The sequence below is a fragment of the Myripristis murdjan genome, chromosome 9 (genome assembly GCF_902150065.1).
Source record: "Myripristis murdjan chromosome 9, fMyrMur1.1, whole genome shotgun sequence".
Lineage (NCBI taxonomy): Eukaryota > Metazoa > Chordata > Actinopteri > Holocentriformes > Holocentridae > Myripristis > Myripristis murdjan.
In genome coordinates, this window is record NC_043988.1 from 5239698 (window position 1) to 5259126 (window position 19429).

Below are 19429 nucleotides of genomic sequence, written 5' to 3' on the forward strand. Positions count from 1 at the left end.
TCTGCATGTGTCCCTCTGTAGACTTGCTAACGCCAAACATTTAATATCCATATTTACACTAAACATGCAGGAGTGTTGAAATTGTTTGCTTCATCATGTTTTATACCCCAACTACTGCACCTCTATGCTATGTTTTACTTTCCTTAAAGGTAGCTCATCACCTTATGATTTGTGTGTGTGTGTGTGTTTCTGTGTGTGTATGTGTGGTTGGTAGGTGCAGCTGTCCTTCAATACAGACACTCTGTGTTGAAATGAGGAAACTCAAAGACCAAACAAACACGGACCGGCACTGAGGAGAAAAACAAGAAGCATTTGTGCGTGCTCTGAGGCCAGGAGGAGAGCGTACGCTGATTTAGACCGTGAAGAGGACCAAATCTCTCCTGCCGTGGATTGTCGGACCAGTAGTTCAGTATTTCAGCCTCAAATTCTTTGCAGCGGGAGGGAGCGAGCCAGTTCAGGGCAGAGGAGACGAGCTGCACAGCCCCAGTCAAGCCTGCCATGTTTCAAGGCCTGGTTTGACAAGCAGGACAGACGTGGCAGCAGTGACAATGCTTGCATCTGGATTGAAGATGTTACCCTGGAATGTTCCCATATTTATTTATTTTTTCCAGAATGTAAATGACAGATGGATAGGTTGAGTACCAATGATGTCAGTGAATTTTACGTATGATTCCCGATATGGCCTCCAGGGGTTGAACCATTTATATGAAGTGTTGGATGCCACAGGTTGCTTTCAGTGAGTTTGAACGCATTCCCGTCGTAGGCAGACGCAGCCAGATTCCCAAACTAGACCTGCCTTGAGAGCATGCTGCCGTGAATGGAATCCAATCAAAGTGGTCGAGTCATAATACAGTATATTTTTGTGTGGCAAGAAGAATGACTTATTTTGGATATGGAAGCGCCTGTGGACTGACAAGTGTGATTTATTTTGCAGGGACAGAGCGGTTTTAGCGAGGCAACGTGCACCTTGGGAAGTGCTGGGTTTTGTTGGCAGTAGCCGACCGTCCGGGCCGCAGAGGGAAGCTGCCTCGGCTTTCCTCTTCAGAGAGAATGTAACGTGGCATGATTATTGTCCTGATGGTGCCTCCCTTCTATCAAGCCTACTTCTTTTGACACTGCACATTTTTGTCTCTCTATGGCTCTTTCTACTGAATGCTCTCTTTTGTGCTTTTTACATATCATTATGTTCTGGATTCTGCCAAGAAGCTCTTCTATATGCCGGATACAGTGTAATAGCTCATTTTACAGTGAAGGTAATCCACATTATAACAGTCCTAAGAACTGAAGTAGACTGTCGTCATATTCAGTGCTCTCTTACAGGATGTTCAATAATAACTGCACTACCATCACTGTGATACTTAAGGGAATTCTCAGATCATCCATTGTTTTAACTTGGGAAAGTCCACCTTCTTTGATTTGCAGGAAACGATGTGGGGCGATCTCATGGGTACTTGTGCAAAATATCCACATTTACAAAGGCGAACTTAGATGTTTTCCTGACTCTGTATGTTGGCATGTGATTTCAGCTGTTCTTTTTCATGAGATGTATGTTTTAATGATGATTCAGTTGTAACTTGTCTTACTCCTGTCAAAAATAATAACTGTTTCACTACTTCTCTCACGGCTAATTTCAGTCATATATCGGTGATTATGTGGGACTTTCATGAACTTTTTTCCTACTTGAAGGTTTTGTCATTAAACAATGAAAACTGACTGTTGTAATTCCTTTATTTTCTTAGAATGTATAAAGCTGGATGGAGTTAAGTTGCTGACATTTTGAGGCAACGTTATTTTTGAATTCATTCTGATATGAAATTGAAAAAGCAGTCTAAACAGTAACTTTGACTCACTGACATGATGATGACCGTAACACTGATTTCTGTGAAGCTAAACCTCGATGGAACGACTAGTTGAAATGGCTTCATGTTGGACGGCTTTGATTTGGATCTGTTTTTCATCGATGTGTGTGTGTCAGAGCAGTATCAAAGCTTGGAACTTCCCCATGGAAAAAGATTCAAAAGAAAAGATCAGGGACTGCCATTTGAATCTGAATGCAGACTCGAATACATAAGTAATATTGTACATGTACTGATGAATAAAATGAGTATGCATATGTCACCAGCAACTACTGGAGTTAGGTGCAATCGTTTTAAAAAGTCCTCCAAACACTGGGGTATTAATTAACTTTGCTCTCTATATAATATGAATTTATGAATGTCTGTAAACATTTTCTGCTGTAAAACATAATCAAGTTCTCATTTTGACTAAACACTTGACTTAACATTTGAGCCCGTGTCTGATTAAATGGTTGTTTCTGAACTCTTTGCATTGGGTGATTGTTCTTATACAGGAATGAAATAAAAAATAATATAAATCATTTTAATAAGGCCAAGTACTAATAGAGTGATGGCAGTTGAAGCTTATTCCAAAGTGTGGAAGAAGCAGCACACCAAAATGAAGATGCAAGACAAGGCTCAAATGCATTGTTCCATTTTATTCTGAAACACTAACACATTTGAGCCTTGTCTTGCATCTTCATTTTGGTGTGCATAATGAGAGCTCAACAGTTACCTGAACATGTGCTTGATTGGTCTTTATATTTTTGTTTCATGTTTAATCGGAGAAGGCTACATGTTTTATTTGTAGATCTTTATTTAAATAAGCCATATTTCCAAGATAAGATCTAATTCATATTACAGGCAGCGTCTAAGTCATGTTACAGTCGACTTGTTCCTGAAACATGACATCATCCATAGCAGCGGGGTCGACCCCGCCCCTTTCTCTTAGCTGAAGAGTTTTCTAAGTTCCTTAGTAAAAGTTGGTCTCAGCAGCTTTGTGAATAGCTTTTCAGAGGAAACTCTTATGTTAGGAAGTTTTAGTGACATTTAAGAGTAGTCTTTATGGTAAGATAAGATGTTTTGTGAATACGGGCCGACGTTTTCATGTTTCTAGTGTCCAAGCAGCATCAAAAAATGTTGAGACAGACTGATGAGGCTGTCATGGCCAAAAAGCAGTCACAGAAGAACTGTCTGGTCTCAGAAGAGTATCTACATTCACACTGCTAAGTTCTCTGACAGCCATGTGTCAAAGAACTAAGAAGACATCAAACAGGACAGTTCAGAAGAACTCAAATGAATGTACTGCCACCTTGAGTTACCAAACTAACAAGCTAAGTCATGTTACAGTCAATGTGCCATCTTGCTACCCTTGTGCTGCTTGAGGGGATATGAGTGTTTGAGAAAATATGCTGCAGAGAACTTATGATGGACCAAGACAAGAGACACAGGGAAACAGAGTTTGCACAAAAATGAAGGATTTTTATTTATCCAAATCTCTGGCACAATATATGTGTAGTGGCTATTTGTCTTAAACAAACGAACAATAACAACCAAAAAAATAAGAAAACTTATCCTAATAAATCAAAACAATCAAACGACCACTGAGGCACTAAGGGAGTAAAATCACGCAGGGAGAGAAATGAGTCCATTGTCCAGGCAAAAGTCAGGATTTGGTAGTTTATTTCCTTTGGAAAACAAAAGCAATGGCCTCTGCCACCTCTCTTTGTCTCTCATCCTGGTAAAAAACCATGACCCTTCCCCAGTGCCTAGCTCACCTGTCCCAGATTGCCCTCTTATAAATTAACTTGGCGTGCCCCGTTACCTACAACTTTCAAAATAAAAGCATAAACAGTAATCTAAATCAGAATAGTGCTGATGGCCTAATGAAATTACTTAATGTGTAAAGTTAATATGTAATGTGTAAACTAAACTAAAGGAATAAATATTTAAACAGTATTACAAAAATAACAAATAGCTCCAACATCCCGGCCCCTAATTGTGAAGAGTATAAACCCACAATTACATCTATTTCTGAATGGAGCTATTCTTTCTACATCTTCTCTAATTATATTATGTAGATTCTTCAGCCTTCTTCTGGATATCTGCTTGGGAAAGAAAAAGACAGGAGGAGGACAGAATAGAGAGAAGGAAAGAAAGAATAATTGTCCATGATTCTACACTGTGGCCTCCAGGAGCAGGCAGATCTTCGTTACAGGCCTTTCCAACACACTGGTCTTAGTTTGGAGGCGCACAGAACGGACCAATCCTTTGGAGTCAGATTTGGTAGTCAAAACTCGGCCCATAATCCAGGATCCTCTTGGAGCTGTAGCATCAGCGATGATAACAATATCTCCTGGAGCAAAACTTCTTCTTGGCCTTGCCCATTTATGTCTCTCTTGCATCGTAAGTAAATATTCAGACGTCCATCTTTTCCAAAACAGTTCTGCAATATACTGTATTTGCTTCCATCTTCTCCTGGCATATGAATCACTCTGCTCAAAGAGTCCTGGTGGAAAGATGGGTTTTCCTTTTAACAGAAGAATGTGGTTTGGTGTTAAAGCCTCAAGATCATTAGGGTCATCAGACACCTTTGTGATGGGTCTGTCGTTCAATATTGCCTCCACCTCGCAAAACAGTGTCTGCAGGCTCTCATCATCCAAGACCTGTTGTCCAAGAACAGAGGAGAGTATGCTCTTTATGGAACGAATCAAACGCTCCCAAATGCCTCCCTGATGGGAGGCTGCTGGTGTATTGAAGCTCCACTTAATTCCATCCTGGATCAAGGCCCCTTGGATTTTTGCATTATTCAAAGTAGCAAGGCTGTGCTGTAACTCTTTGTTTGCTCCAGTGAAATTTGTGCCGTTGTCAGATCGTAAGCTTGCCACAGGACCTCTTCTACAAATAAATCTCCGCACGGCATTAATGCAGGAGTCTGTGTCAAGGGTATGTGCAACCTCTAAATGCACTGCACGACTGGTCAGACAAGTGAAGATCACTCCATATCTTTTTAAAAGACTTCTTCCTCTCTTAACCTCTAGTGGGCCAAAATAATCTACTCCCACATCTGTAAATGGAGCTTTATCTGGCATGACCCTCTCCTCTGGCAGGTCTGCCATTTTCTGTTCTCCAAGTTTTCCTCTGTAACGTTTACATATCACACATTCCGTAATGGTTTTTCTTGCAGCAGAGTTGGCGTTAATTATCCAGTATCTCTGTCGAAGCCTATGCAGCATGTGGTTTCTGCCAGCGTGTCCAAGTTGTTGATGTATATGACATAAAATAAGCTGGGAAACATGCAGGTCCTTTGAAAGAATGACAGGATGCTTGGTTTCTGATGGTAATGCTGACTTATGTAAACGACCTCCAACTCTGAGCATGTCATCCTCCAGTATAGGATCTAACTTGTACAGAGGACTGTCCTTGGAGACGTTAACTGCTCCATGTTTTAGTGAGGCAATTTCATTTTTAAACTTCTGTTTCTGCACAAACTGAATGATTGCCTTTTCTGCGTCATCATAACTTTCAGGAGTCAAAATCTTTCCTCCAAGTGTGGCTTTGAAGCTTTCAAGTTTCCGCTCAACAGGATTTTTATCTCTGGTATCCTTGCCACTCTCAACGGCTTTAAGTTCTTTTCTCTTTTGGCTCAGATGCAAAAGAACTCTTTTAAACTCAAGGAACCAAGCAACAGATGTTTTTAGTTTCCTCCATGATGAAAAATAGTTGATGAGGTAGTCTGTAGGATCTTCTGAGTCCTTGACTATGGCACACACTGCTGATTCTCTTTTGACCTCTGGGTCATCAGGAGGGATCACGGCTGTCTCAATATCAGATACAGGCCACTCCTCTTCTGGTAAATAGAGAAACTCTGGGCCTTTAATCCATTTTCCATGCATGAGAAATTCCTCAGCTCTCAGTCCACGAGATGCTGCATCTGCAGGATTGACCTTGGAGCCTACATACTTCCACTGGTTGACATCTGTAGCTTCTCTAATAATGGAGACTCTGTTGGCAACAAAAGTATGAAAACGTCTACTTTCGCTACAGATGTAATTCAGTACAGTGGTGCTATCGGTCCAGAACACCAACCTCTCCAACTGCCACTGTAGCTCCTTCTGAAGCATTGCATCCACTCGGACAGCAAGAACAGCTGCTGTGAGCTCCAGACGGGGAATGGTCATTTGTTTCAGAGGGGCAACTCTGGCCTTTCCCACAAGAAATGAAATATGAACATTATCACCATCTTTCAGTCTTAGATAAGATGCTGTGCCATAGCCAACCTGACTGGCGTCAGAGAAATGATGAATTTGTGCTGTCACAGATGTTCCAAAGTCTTGGGGTTTAAGGCAGCGCTCCACTTTGAAGCCGCTCATCCTTTGCAGGTCACTCAGCCAATCAGACCATTGTTTGGAGAAGAGAGGGGGAATTTGTTCATCCCACTTCAGGTTTCTTCTGCAGAGCTCCTGTAACATTAGTTTGGCTGACATGATAAACGGAGCTAAGAATCCTAAGGGATCATACAGTGAGCTGACCACAGACAAAATTCCTCTCCTGGTCTGTGGTCGCTCCTGCACTAATGTCCTGAACATGAACTTGTCAGACTCAACACACCATTGCAGTCCAAGTGCCCTTTCCACAGGAAGTTGATCGTTGTCCAAATCCAGCTGTTTCATCTCTGTCGCTCTGATGTCACTTGGGATTGACATCAACACAGAACGGCTGTTTGTGACCCATTTTTGGAGACTGAATCCACCTTTGTCACAGAGTGCAATTAGGTTCTTTGCAATTTGAATTGCATCTCCCTCTGAGGCTGTGGACTTCAAACAGTCATCCACATAAAAGTTATGGTTGACTGTGCTGATTACTTCAGGAGAAAAGTAAGCTGCATTATCCTCTCCCATTCTTCTCAGGGCATAATTAGCGCAACTCTGGGATGACACAGCTCCAGACAAATGCACCCTCATGCGATATTCCACTGGTTGTTGGTCAGTGTTGCCCTGAGGCCACCAGAGAAAGCGCAGGAAGTTCACATGTTTATCAGGCACCCTTACCTGATGAAACATTGCATGAATATCTGCCATGACTGCAACAGGCTCTTTCCTGAACCGCATAAGGACCCCAATAAGAGAGTTGGTGAGATCTGGGCCTTGCAAAAGCTGATGGTTCAGTGATGTTCCTTTATACATGGCTCCACAATCAAACACAACCCTTAGCTTTCCTTTGGTGGGGTGATGCACTCCATGATGAGGAATGTACCACACTTTTCCATCATCTTGTTCGAGCTGATCTGTAGGCACTATTTCAGCATAGCCTTTGGCCAACATATCACTGAGAAATGAAGTGTACTCCTCCTTATACTTGACATCTCTGTCAAATTTCCTCTTTAGGCCTTGAAGTCGCTGCTCTGCCACACAACGGTTATTTGGTAGTACAGGATCTTCTTCTCTGAATGGTAAGTCAATACAATAGTGTCCATTTTTTAGTTCTGTTGTAGTTTGCACAATCCTCATGAATTTAATGTCATCTCTTGACATTTCCAGTTGCTCAGCTGATGTTTTTTCATTAAAATCATGATTATATTGATTGATGAGCATCTCTTCCAGATGTTCCACAGAGATGCGATTGGTTGTAACAACAGAACAACCAGTTTTGACACTACTGCTGTCTCCACCACGAAGCGGTCCATTGACTACCCAGCCCACTTTTGTTCGGACTGCATATGGTCCATCACCTTGGCTATTAATTAGCTCCCATGGTTCCATCACTTTTGGTGCATCTGTTCCAATGAGCAAATCAACATCAGCATCCACATCATGAAGCTTTATGCTGCTCAGGTAAGGCCATTTTGCAACATCTTCCTGCCGTGGAATGTTCAATCTTGACACAGGCATAGACTTTTGAGTCAGAACATTAGGTAACTCAATAAAATCATTCACATCCATACCAGAAACTTCCAAACCAGACAGTACAGTGGTATTCACAATCTTCTTCTGACCCATTGTTCTTAATAAAATGTTGGCAGATTTGCCTCTTAGTCCCAGTTTCTTTGCCAAATTGACAGTGCAAAATGTTCCTGAGCTCCCAGGATCCAGAAAGGCATAAGTATGCACAATTTTATTATCCATCTGGCTCTTAACCTGGACGGCAACAATGGAGAAAACAGCATTATCCTCGTCACCGGCCCCTATATGACCACATGTCTGGGACGGCCCAGGAGAAACACTCAATGGGGGGCTCACAGACTCCTGTGCTTCCTTAAAGGATGTGCCTTTATCCTTTTCCTGAATGTGAAGGACTGATGGATGCTTCTGGTGACACACAACGCAATCCAAACGATTTCTGCAGTCTTTACTGGTGTGACCAACCTTTAAGCAACCAAAACAAATTCCATTTTCCTTTATGAAATTTATTTTGTCCCGATGCATCTTCAACTTAAAGTGTGAGCATTTATCCAGAGAGTGACGGGTTTGTTTGCAAAATAAACAGCATTTTGGGTCGCTTTGAGCAAAACACTTGACTTTCTCATCCTTGTTAATGTTATCTCCTTCCTTCACCGCAGTGACACTGGTGGCAAATGTACTGCCATTTCTTCTTTGCTTTGTGTGACTAGCAGTAGAGGCTTTACTGCGGCTTGCAGGTCGTGGATCTTGAATATTACCAAAAAGGGGATCAGAGGCTATTTTGACCTGTTTTTCAACAAAGGTCACAAGGTCAGCAAACACTGTTCTACATCCACTTCGTTCCTGCAGATCACATGCAACACTTCTCCACTTTTCCCTTAGCTTATAAGGAAGTTTCATCACAATATTTCTGAGGTTGGATGGCATATCTAACTCCTTCATATGCATGATTTGTTGAGTTAAATTAGAGCAACCTCGAAGAAACAGTGAAAATGATTGTAGTGCTTCAACATCCTCGGATTTAATAGATGGCCAGTTGTGAATTTTGTCCATGTAAGCAGAAGCAATTTTATGTTCGTTTCCAAAATGCTCAGTAAGGAGTAATTTCGCTCTTTGGTATCCAATACTAGGAGGTAGGTGTTGACAACTCTTTACAAGGTCTCTTGGCTGCCCTCTGGTGTACTGTTCCAAAAATGTCAGGCAGTCACTTAAGTTGTTGGTTTTTCCCTCCACACAGTTTTCAAAAGTTCTCATAAAGGACTGAAACTGAAGAGGATCACCATCAAACACAGGGATACTTCTAGTTGGCAGTGCAGATGACAAATTTTGCTGAACTAACAATGCAGTGATGTCATTCTGTCTTTGCAAGATGTTTACAATATCATTGCCATTGTTATCATTGCCTGCTTGATTAAGATAAGATTCACGTCCTGTTTGTAAAGTGTCATGAACCACTGGTATTGTTGGTGCTTGAGTTTGACTTATAATTGGGCTGCTGTCAGTTTGTGTCATTATTGCTTGTCTCGGTCCAGCATTATAGGATTCACGTCCTGTGTGGTGAACATCATGAACCATTTGTGTTGTTTTTACTTGGACATTAGGTCTGATGTTAGTTTGTGTTATTGCCACTTGTTTAGGCCTGACAGTGACAGCTTGAGCTTTAAGGTCATATTCATTCTGAATATCATTTGCATCACCCTTTTCTGGAACAAAATCATCAGCACGAGGATTCAGCTGTCTTGTTTTTTGAGCATTGTTTTGATTCCTTTCAAGATATGAGTTCATTCCATCAGATCCTTTAGAGCCACATTTTGAGTTGATTTCCAGCACATGAAGTTTTGCATTGGCTGCAGCCAGCTCCGTTTCCAAAGCCAAGCGTTCCTTTTCCTTTCTTAGTTCCTCCTCCTTTGTTTCCAAAAAATGTTTCCTTTTTAATGCAGCCATGCGCTCCACAAGTGCTGCCTTCTCAGCTTCTGCTTTTATTCTTACAGATGAAGTGGTTGATGCTTTTGATAAGCGAGATTGTGATGTGGAATGATTCTCCTTTTGACATGAAATGTTCGAAGCACTATCATCAGGATTAATATCATCTGAAACCACACTCAGATCATCAGGAGGTTCACCATCATTGTTTAATTGCACATATGGGTGACCAGCATCAGATAACCAACACTTTACATTTTCAATGAAATCAGAAAACATCATCTTCTTTGCTTGAAAATATGTGGTTTGCCGTTCAACTTCATCTTCAGGCAAATTCATATTTAAAATGGCTTCATGCATGTCACCAGCATCTTCACAACACTGAATAATTTTACTCAGATGAGATTGTACAGACTTCACATTGTCAATGGATTCCATCAAACCACGCAGTTGATCCATGTACCTTTTTGCTTCTTTGCATTTCCGAGACCTTTTTTCTTGACATGTTTTTATATAAAACGCCAAGCCTTTTGTTGTAAACTTGACGCTCCGTTTTACAGCGAGCTCGGACCCAGTTTGAGCCTGGGCATTTAATGCAACGTCGGACATTGTCTTCCTTATATCAAACCCCTTTTATTCTCCTTTAATTTCCACAGCTTTATTTGCAACAATCAGGAAAGCGGGGAAAACATTTGTGACTCAAACGTCAGTCAGCGGCAGTGATTTTATGAATGAATGAAGGTCGCCCGGCGAGGCATTGTGCAATCACATGTGCGTCCTTCAAAGTCCGACAAACTTTCAAAACTCCCAATCTCCATCATGGCAATGAATCAATGACTCAAAACAGTGCAATTGTTAAGCCGTTTTCCAATACAGCCTTCAAAGAAAATGCTTTCACATACCGATGCTGTTGGAGAGTTTTGTGCATTGTCCGTAGGCCACCGACTCGTTGTTGATCAAAATAATCAGCATCCTCTTTGTTCCACGCTTCCACAAGATCCATCCACAAAAATGTTCACTTTAGGGAGGGTTTTTTACTTTTGTAGTGGCTATTTGTCTTAAACAAACGAACAATAACAACCAAAAAAATAAGAAAACTTATCCTAATAAATCAAAACAATCAAACGACCACTGAGGCACTAAGGGAGTAAAATCACGCAGGGAGAGAAATGAGTCCATTGTCCAGGCAAAAGTCAGGATTTGGTAGTTTATTTCCTTTGGAAAACAAAAGCTATGGCCTCTGCCACCTCTCTTTGTCTCTCATCCTGGTAAAAAACCATGACCCTTCCCCAGTGCCTAGCTCACCTGTCCCAGATTGCCCTCTTATAAATTAACTTGGCGTGCCCCGTTACCTACAACTTTCAAAATAAAAGCATAAACAGTAATCTAAATCAGAATAGTGCTGATGGCCTAATGAAATTACTTAATGTGTAAAGTTAATATGTAATGTGTAAACTAAACTAAAGGAATAAATATTTAAACAGTATTACAAAAATAACAAATAGCTCCAACAATATGGATAACAAAACCTAATAAGGTGCAAAAATTATTTACAAAGGAATTCAATAACAATGGTCGCCAAAATGAGTCAGAATGTCAGAATGTCAGGCAAAAGATACAGAAGTATCCGCTGCCGTATCACCAGACTAAAGAGCAGCTTCTTCCCTCAGGCTGTGAGACTACTAAATGCACCATCTGCACTCCTCCAGACTTAATAATTCTATTTTCTACACAATCAATCAATTAATCAATCAAGAGGGAACCACATTTTAATTTCACTATACAACCTGTTGTATAATGACAAATAAACTTCCTTGTATCCTAATATAGTCTGTTTTTAGGAGCAGGCATCATGAAGAACCCTGGGGCTGATGGTTGTGTCATCTGGAAGATCTCAGCTCTTCACCAGGAAACATTTGCTGGCTGCTCCAAACAGCTCCTGATGAGCCTGGATCCTCCAGGGCTGCAGGGTGGCCCTGCCCTGCTCCCTACAGGAAGATGGGACAAAGATGACGCTGCTTCAGAACTCAGTTTGCTAGAAGGCTCAAAGAGGCTGATTCGTCTTGTAATCCCTGAGGTCCAAAGTCTTACCTGAGGACTCGTGTAACACTCTCTTTTCTCAGGGTGTCTGATGGCCTCTCTCAGCTGTGGCATGGAGCTGAACTGGATGAGCTCTGCCACCAGCAGAGCCTGGCTCTTTCCCAGTTGGACTCTGGAGGCTGCTGATGGAGAGTGAATTGGTGCATTTCAGATTTCAGTGTCTTGCTCCACTAAATCTCCACATGTACAGTACAGGCCAAAAGTTTGGACACACCTTCTCATTCAATGCGTTTTCTTTATTTTCATGACTATTTACATTGTAGATTCTAACTGAAGGAATCAAAACTATGAATGAACACATGTGGAGTTATGTACTAAACAAAAAAAGGTGAAATAACTGAAAACATGTTTAATATTCTAGTTTCTTCAAAATAGCCACCCTTTGCTCTGATTACTGCTTTGCACACTCTTGGCATTCTCTCCATGAGCTTCAAGAGGTAGTCACCTGAAATGGTTTTCACTTCACAGGTGTGCCTTATCAGGGTTAATTAGTGGAATTTCTTGCTTTATCAATGGGGTTGGGACCATCAGTTGTGTTGTGCAGAAGTCAGGTTACTACACAGCCGACAGCCCTATTGGACAACTGTTAAAATTCATATTATGGCAAGAACCAATCAGCTAACTAAAGAAAAACGAGTGGCCATCATTACTTTAAGAAATGAAGGTCAGTCAGTCTGGAAAATTGCAAAAACTTTAAATGTGTCCCCTAGTGGAGTCGCAAAAACCATCAAGCGCTACAACGATACTGGCACACATGAGGACCGACCCAGGAAAGGAAGACCAAGAGTCACCTCTGCTTCTGAGGACAAGTTCATCCGAGTCACCAGCCTCAGAAATCGCAAGTTAACAGCAGCTCAGATCAGAGACCAGATAAATGCCACACAGAGTTCTAGCAGCAGACCCATTTCTAGAACAACTGTTAAGAGGAGACTGCGCCAATCAGGCCTTCATGGTCAAATAGCTGCTAGGAAACCACTGCTAAGGAGAGGCAACAAGCAGAAGAGATTTGTTTGGGCCAAGAAACACAAAGAATGGACATTAGACCAGTGGAAATCTGTGCTTTGGTCTGATGAGTCCAAATTTGAGATCTTTGGTTCCAACCGCCGTGTCTTTGTGAGACGCAGAAAAGGTGAACGGATGGATTCCACATGCCTGGTTCCCACTGTGAAGCATGGAGGAGGAGGTGTGATGGTGTGGGGGTGTTTTGCTGGTGACACTGTTGGGGATTTATTCAAAATTGAAGGCACACTGAACCAGCATGGCTACCACAGCATCCTGCGACATGCCATCCCATCCGGTTTGCGTTTAGTTGGACCATCATTTATTTTTCAACAGGACAATGACCCCAAACACACCTCCAGGCTGTGTAAGGGCTATTTGACCAAGAAGGAGAGTGACGGAGTGCTGCGGCAGATGACCTGGCCTCCACAGTCACCGGACCTGAACCCAATCCAGATGGTTTGGGGTGAGCTGGACTGCAGAGTGAAGGCAAAGGGGCCAACAAGTGCTAAACACCTCTGGGAACTCCTTCAAGACTGTTGGAAAACCATTTCAGGTGACTACCTCTTGAAGCTCATGGAGAGAATGCCAAGAGTGTGCAAAGCAGTAATCAGAACAAAGGGTGGCTATTTTGAAGAAACTAGAATATAAAACATGTTTTCAGTTATTTCACCTTTTTTTGTTAAAGTACATAACTCCACGTGTTCATTCATAGTTTTGATTCCTTCAGTTAGAATCTACAATATAAATAGTCATGAAAATAAAGAAAACGCATTAAATGAGAAGGTGTGTCCAAACTTTTGGCCTGTACTGTATATATAGTTTTTAGACAGGGTGAATACTGCTTCACCTGCAATCTCCCAGAGGCCTCCTATAGGAAAACAGGTCATTTTAAAGCATCCTGTGTCTCCAGCAGCCAAAGTGACAAGGGTCCAGGTGATCCTTATCAGTTCAACTGTCCATATGAAAAATGACAAATTTGAAAATTCATTTTTTTCATTTTTTTTTAATGTGGAAAATTGAACTGGTAAGTGTTAGACAGCTGAGAATGATGTGCTGGCACTGTTGGTGGAGTCTCCATGATGGGGCTTCAGCCAGCAACCATCTGGCCTCCCTGTGTCCGCACAGAGCTTCAGCTGCCATTTCTGCTTTAACTCACAGCAAGAGATAAACACTGAAATTCTGTATATTGTTTGTGTTTGGTATTATGACTTTTCCTACCATTACATAAGGGTAATAATTTGGATTAAATTACAGAAATGAATTGGGTTTTCTCAACACTTTCAAAAAGTTATTTGGGCATTATTTGGATGCTAGTTTGTATTAGTTTTTTTTTTTTTTTTTTTTTTTTTTTTAATCTGATCATCTGTAATTAAAAAAAACAAAAAATAAAAACAAATTGCCAGCCATTTTACAATAGCAGGGTAAACACAGGTGTTAGTAATAATATTAATCAAGGCTTCTGTTTTAAACTGTCAACAAACTCATCACACTAACGTTATCCATGTGGAGAACACTTACAGTCCAATTCAAAGTTAAGAATATTACAGCATACATGCCAATTACTCAAAAGGAGAGTGCTTTTCATAAAAAGATGTTTATTACATTAGTAAAGATTCAAATAAAATTTGAAATTATTACTTTCAAGTGTTCACTGTGAAGTCCTTAAAACCAGAATTATTTTTTCATGTTCATTCCATCAAGTAACAATATTAAAAATACATTACAACTTGGCAATGTTGTGTCAAGGGATAAAAAGCACGCAGGTATGTGTACAGCAGCAGGGTCACAACATGGAGGAGAGAGGCCACAACCCTTTGTCTAGATTTGAAAGTCAGTCTTCTTCTGGATCATCAAAGGCCACACCAGTTGCTTGACGCTTTCTGCAAAAAAGATTACAACAATGAAAGGCCTTTTAACTTGTTACTAGTCGTTTACCATTCAAAGAGACAGTGATGGTGTGGTTACTGTGATGGTTTATGAAAGTGAAACACTACTTTTTGGTTCCTGGGTTGATGAGTGAATCTCCCGGGAGGCGTTTCTTCACCGTCACAGAGGGACCGGACCTCTGTTGTCTCCTGGGCTCAAACTCTGAAACATAACAGCCATTGCTCTCACACAGTGAGCTATCCTTGCATGCCATACCACTGACAAACCACCTCAACTATGAATGACAAATGACATAAAAATGATAAACCTACCTGTGGGTCGCCACTGTTGACCTTTCAGTGGACTGGCGCTGGGGGATCCCCCTGGGGAAAACAAAACAACAGATAAGCAGAGGTAACAAACCATCTGTCTCTCTCTGCCTGGCAGCCACAATGGCTGCTAAATCCACTGTGACACATCTGAGCAGCAAGATACATGTTTGGTTCTGTAAGTAAGTGATTTTCAAACTGTAAGTCCCAGTGTGGAGACAGGTGGGTCACTGCATTCTTCTACCAACAGCTGATGGGAATTTTTGAAATCATGCAATATAGGCCTACAACCAGCAGGTGGTGCAATTTCTATATCCACCAGGCTCACTAAAAAGCACCACGGACCGTGATGCCCAGCAACGGGGACTACGACTGGAGAATGGTAGTTGTCTTCTTGGCTAGCTTTGTTTGTTTGTCTTCAAAGAAACAAACAAACAAAAAAGACAACACAAAATGTTGTTTAGAGACAAAAAATCATTTCATTGTATTCTGATTAAAGCAAGCTTCATATTTAGCTACATATTACCAACTTCTTTAGTTGCACTTATGGGTCAACTGAGATATATGATGCACTGTTATTTTTAACATTTTTGGGATTAAAACTAAGCACTTGCTTTTCACTTTAGCAAATTTAAATGGCATGTAATGTCCAACAAATGATACATTTTATCAAATTTGCGCATACTGAAGTGAGACAATGTCTTAAAACTAAATAATAAAATATAGAAGTCATCCAAACAATGTTACTGAGCCCCAGGTAAAAGTTAAGCAACCACTCACTGCCAAATGAAACACAAAACACATTTTCAAGCACTGTATAACTGCTGTATGTAACATAATATAACTGTAATGGACTTAGTGAACATTAATCATGCTCACTGCAGATCTCAGCACTGAGACAGAGTTGGAATCCCCATCCATGAGTCACAATGTCTTTTGGGTAAAATAGCCACAAAAAGTGGCCTCGTCAGTGCATCATGCAAAAATACCTGATTTAACTGGTGGAGTGATTTGAAATATAATTTTTTTTTTTTCTGATTTTTTTCCACATTGCAAGAGGCTGTAATTTTTTAAATGCCCTCATAATCAGTGTTTTCCCTGGCTGAGAGAAACTTCAGAAACAGGTAGCAGAACAGTATAGCTTCCACATAACAGAAACAGGACAAACTCCAGTAGGCTTTTTTGACAGGATCAAACTGGCTCAGTCAGAGGGACAAAATATAGGTATTACTAATCAGCGAAAAGTACCCCAAAGTGCTCAGTTACCCAAAAGTGTTCACACAGTTACCTAAAAGTTAATCTCTAATGTCTAAACTGCTAGAGCATGGAGCACTTTGGGGTACTTTTGGGTCCTTAGTTGGACCCCAAAATACCTTTGCTGTCACACAGAGTGAGGCCTTCAGCCATCCTGAACAGCAGCTCCCTCAGCTCCTCCCTGGCCTGTGGGCCCTCCAGCCTGGAAAGGCTCACGCTCAGGTCGCCTGGACCAGAACCCAAACAGAGTTCTGCACTGGAGTCCTGCACCACAATAGACACATTCCCGGTGCCGCAGGCTGACCTGGAGCATAGAGGGAGAGGAAGGTTCAAGCCCCCACTGATGATTTCCAGAACACATTTACAAACACTGAAATCTGCATTCTGCTGTTGGCCATCAGGAGCTGCCCAGCACTGTCTTCCTCTGGTGGCAGCACAGCTCCACTGAAGCCACTGGGTTACAGTGTGTTGCTGTATGGTAGGCTATTCATGGGCAGATTTAACCCAGGTAAGTGCTTGGAAGGGGGGGGGGGGGGGGGGGGGGGGGGGGATTTATAAGCAGGCTAACCTGAGTTTTAGGATGTATTCCACTCCAGATTTCACAGCAAACTTCTGTCTCTGAACAAACAGGTACAGTTACAACCAATAGAAACACCACAGTAAAACATCCAGGAAGTCACTGCTGCAGTGAGTGAAACTTACAAACTGTGTCAGCGTGTCCTCAGTGAATTCTGTGCTCCAAACATCAGCGGCATCTGTCAAACTGTAAATAAAAATATGATGGACACTGTCACAATCACGCCTTTTGTCCCAAATGCATGCCATTCTCTTGTTTGGAAGAACAGCAAACCAAACTCCTTTTAAAAATCTCGCAATTTAGCGTTTCCTTGCTTATTTCGAAATGTGCACATCGATAAGTATCAACCTAAATGCTGTTTCTGAATAGCACAGGGTGTGTTTTTCAATTCGGCTTCATTCACTACCCCAAGCAGCTCCGATTTATGTCGCTATCGTATCGTATTTAGGAAGACTGCCATTGTTGTTCCCAGTCTTTGTCCACCAAAACACACCGTGGTAGGCGGCAGCGAGAAATGTCAAACAACTGTAAAAGCTTGGTTTTTTATTAAAATAAACTGGTATTGGTGGATTATCACTAGGCCGAATTTACGAGGGGCAAAGGTCTTTCATTATGTCCTAGTTGTTATATACCTTTGCTAGTATGCAAGCAAACATTAAGCTGCCAACTATTTGAAAACAGATTTGCGTCACGTCTCTCTGTACAACAGACAGCAGAATCTGGGGTTCTCTTTGCCTCGTGTAAACCCCCCCGTTCATTCCCGACTCACCAGATATTGAATAATCCAGGTTTTCTGTGCGTGTAGCATAAGTATTTCGACTGGCTCCTTTTATCTGACACAATGCAGCATGAAGTTTGATTCCCATCCATGATCTCTGCTTCTGCTACAGCCACAGAGCTACAGCTACTTCTTCTGTTTTTATGGCGCTTGGCAAACAACTTTTAGGGGCATTACCGCCGCCTACTGGCTCGACTGTGAAATCATTATACTAACATCTATAATCCTGTGGACCTTAAAATTAAACTGAATCTCAAAGCACTGATTCTGTGACGCCCTCTCTAATATTTATCAAGGCTCTGAAATATGCCTCCAACTCGATGGGAGATTTCCTTTACCTCTCATGGATCTCGTACATTTCTATAATGGTTAACCATTTAAAAATAAACATTCTTTCCTCCCTCCACTGATTAGACTTTCCTGCCACGGAGTCCCTGTTATTTTACTGCTTTTTTCCTTGGAGCCATATTGTCTATAATGAATATTAAATTGTTAATATTCACTTTCAAAGTTTAGTTAGCTCCAGTCCTCTCATTACCAAAAAGAGAATATCAACATGCCATATGGCTCACCTTGCTTAGCGACAATGCAATAACACATTTGGTGATTGGCTGCTAATATTTAAAGAATATACATATACATATATATATATATATATAGAGAGAGAGAGAGAGAGAGAGAGAGAGAGAGAGAGAGAGAGAGAGAGAGAGAGAGAGAGAGAGTTATATGTTTACCCTGCTACTGTAAAATGGCTGGCAATTTGTTTTTGTTTTTTTAATTACAGATGATCAGATTAAAAAAAAAAAAAAAAAAAAAAAAAAATTAGCATCCAAATAATGTCCAAATAACTTTTTGAAAGTATTGAGAAAACCCAATTCATTTCTGTAATTTAATCCAAATTATTACCCTGATGTAATGGTAGGAAACGTCATAATACCAAACACAAACAATATACAGAATTTCAGTGTTTATCTCTTGCTGTGAGTTAAAGCAGAAATGGCAGCTGAAGCTCTGTGCGGACACAGGGAGGAGGACCTGGCGCTGGCTGAAGCCCCAAAGTTATAATGCATATGCATGGTGCATTACATTAAAAATCCAGAAAAGGTGCGGCTTGATTTGACTGCACATGAGATGTTTTACCAGCAGATGTCACCCACGTGCACTATGAATGAAGCTTTGAGTAATGAACCAATTTTCAATACAATGTTTCAAAAAAGGTCCAAAGCTTCTCCATCACTACTAAATACATGGTATGGGATGCATAGAAAGATAACAATTAGATTGCTAACTGAGTATGTTTACTGATCAGGGTTTTCAAATTTTTCCATGTTTTACATCCCCAAGTTGACTGTCATTAAGCTGCAGAGAGGAGGAAACAGAGATTTTGTCTTGTGGACCCTGATATAACACTGACAAAAAAGATTCAGAGTGGTGAAATTAAAACTTAATGTTAAAACAACCACCCATAAATTGTTGTGTTTTGATAAGTTTTAGTGAATTAAATGATGATAACTCCTCAACTTGCTGAGGAGTCCTGGAAGCCCCTCAAGGAGCCCACCTTGAAATCCTCTATGAGTTGTTTGTTGTATGTCTTGTTTTGTGCTGCTGTCTTTTGAACATTGTTGGTTTTTATAATGTATTTAGAAATCATTCACAATAATCCTCTGTGAAATGATTGTGTTCTTCACTGTAAACTGAAATAGCGCCACCTCATGGTCAGTTTCTGTGCCATGAATGAGCCTTCTTCCTGTGGCCGTGGTGCTGCTGTCAGCTTCAGCTTGCAGCCTGAAGGAGGAGCCTTAGATGTGAGGAGTTTGGACAGTGCTGATATATCCTCCAGCTGCCTGATAGTTCACTCTCTGATG

General features: G+C 41.1%; 2 protein-coding genes across 6 annotated transcripts in view; one reads left to right on the top strand and one right to left on the bottom strand.

The window, feature by feature from the left end:
- Positions 1-1713, top strand: part of abca2 (ATP-binding cassette, sub-family A (ABC1), member 2) — a 106374-nt gene extending 104661 nt beyond the window's left edge. For 2 of the 3 annotated variants that reach the window (XM_030059643.1, XM_030059644.1), the window contains one exon: positions 215-1713. In XM_030059643.1, coding sequence (XP_029915503.1) covers positions 215-250 — 36 coding nt within the window. In that variant the 3' untranslated portion in view covers positions 251-1713. The remainder of the gene's footprint in view (positions 1-214) is intronic. The other variant, XM_030059645.1, reaches the window with a different exon arrangement.
- Positions 1325-17713, bottom strand: paxx (PAXX non-homologous end joining factor). 3 transcript variants are annotated; one of them, XR_003928745.1, is made up of 8 exons: positions 17556-17713; positions 16912-16972; positions 16778-16827; positions 16329-16513; positions 14959-15009; positions 14755-14848; positions 14413-14640; positions 1325-1335 (listed from the first exon to the last, which is right to left on the bottom strand). XR_003928745.1 is itself a non-coding variant. In XM_030059647.1 (7 exons), the coding sequence occupies exons 1-7, from the start codon at positions 17654-17656 to the stop codon at positions 14592-14594; spliced, it is 591 nt and encodes a 196-aa protein (XP_029915507.1). In that variant the 5' UTR covers positions 17657-17713; the 3' UTR covers positions 14336-14591. The 3 variants fall into 3 exon arrangements, 2 of the variants coding, with proteins under 2 accessions (XP_029915507.1, XP_029915508.1); XM_030059647.1 differs by lacking the exon at positions 1325-1335 and having other exon boundaries at positions 14336-14640; XM_030059648.1 differs by lacking the exon at positions 1325-1335 and having other exon boundaries at positions 14336-14640; positions 14752-14848.
- Between the last annotated feature and the right edge of the window lie 1716 nt (positions 17714-19429).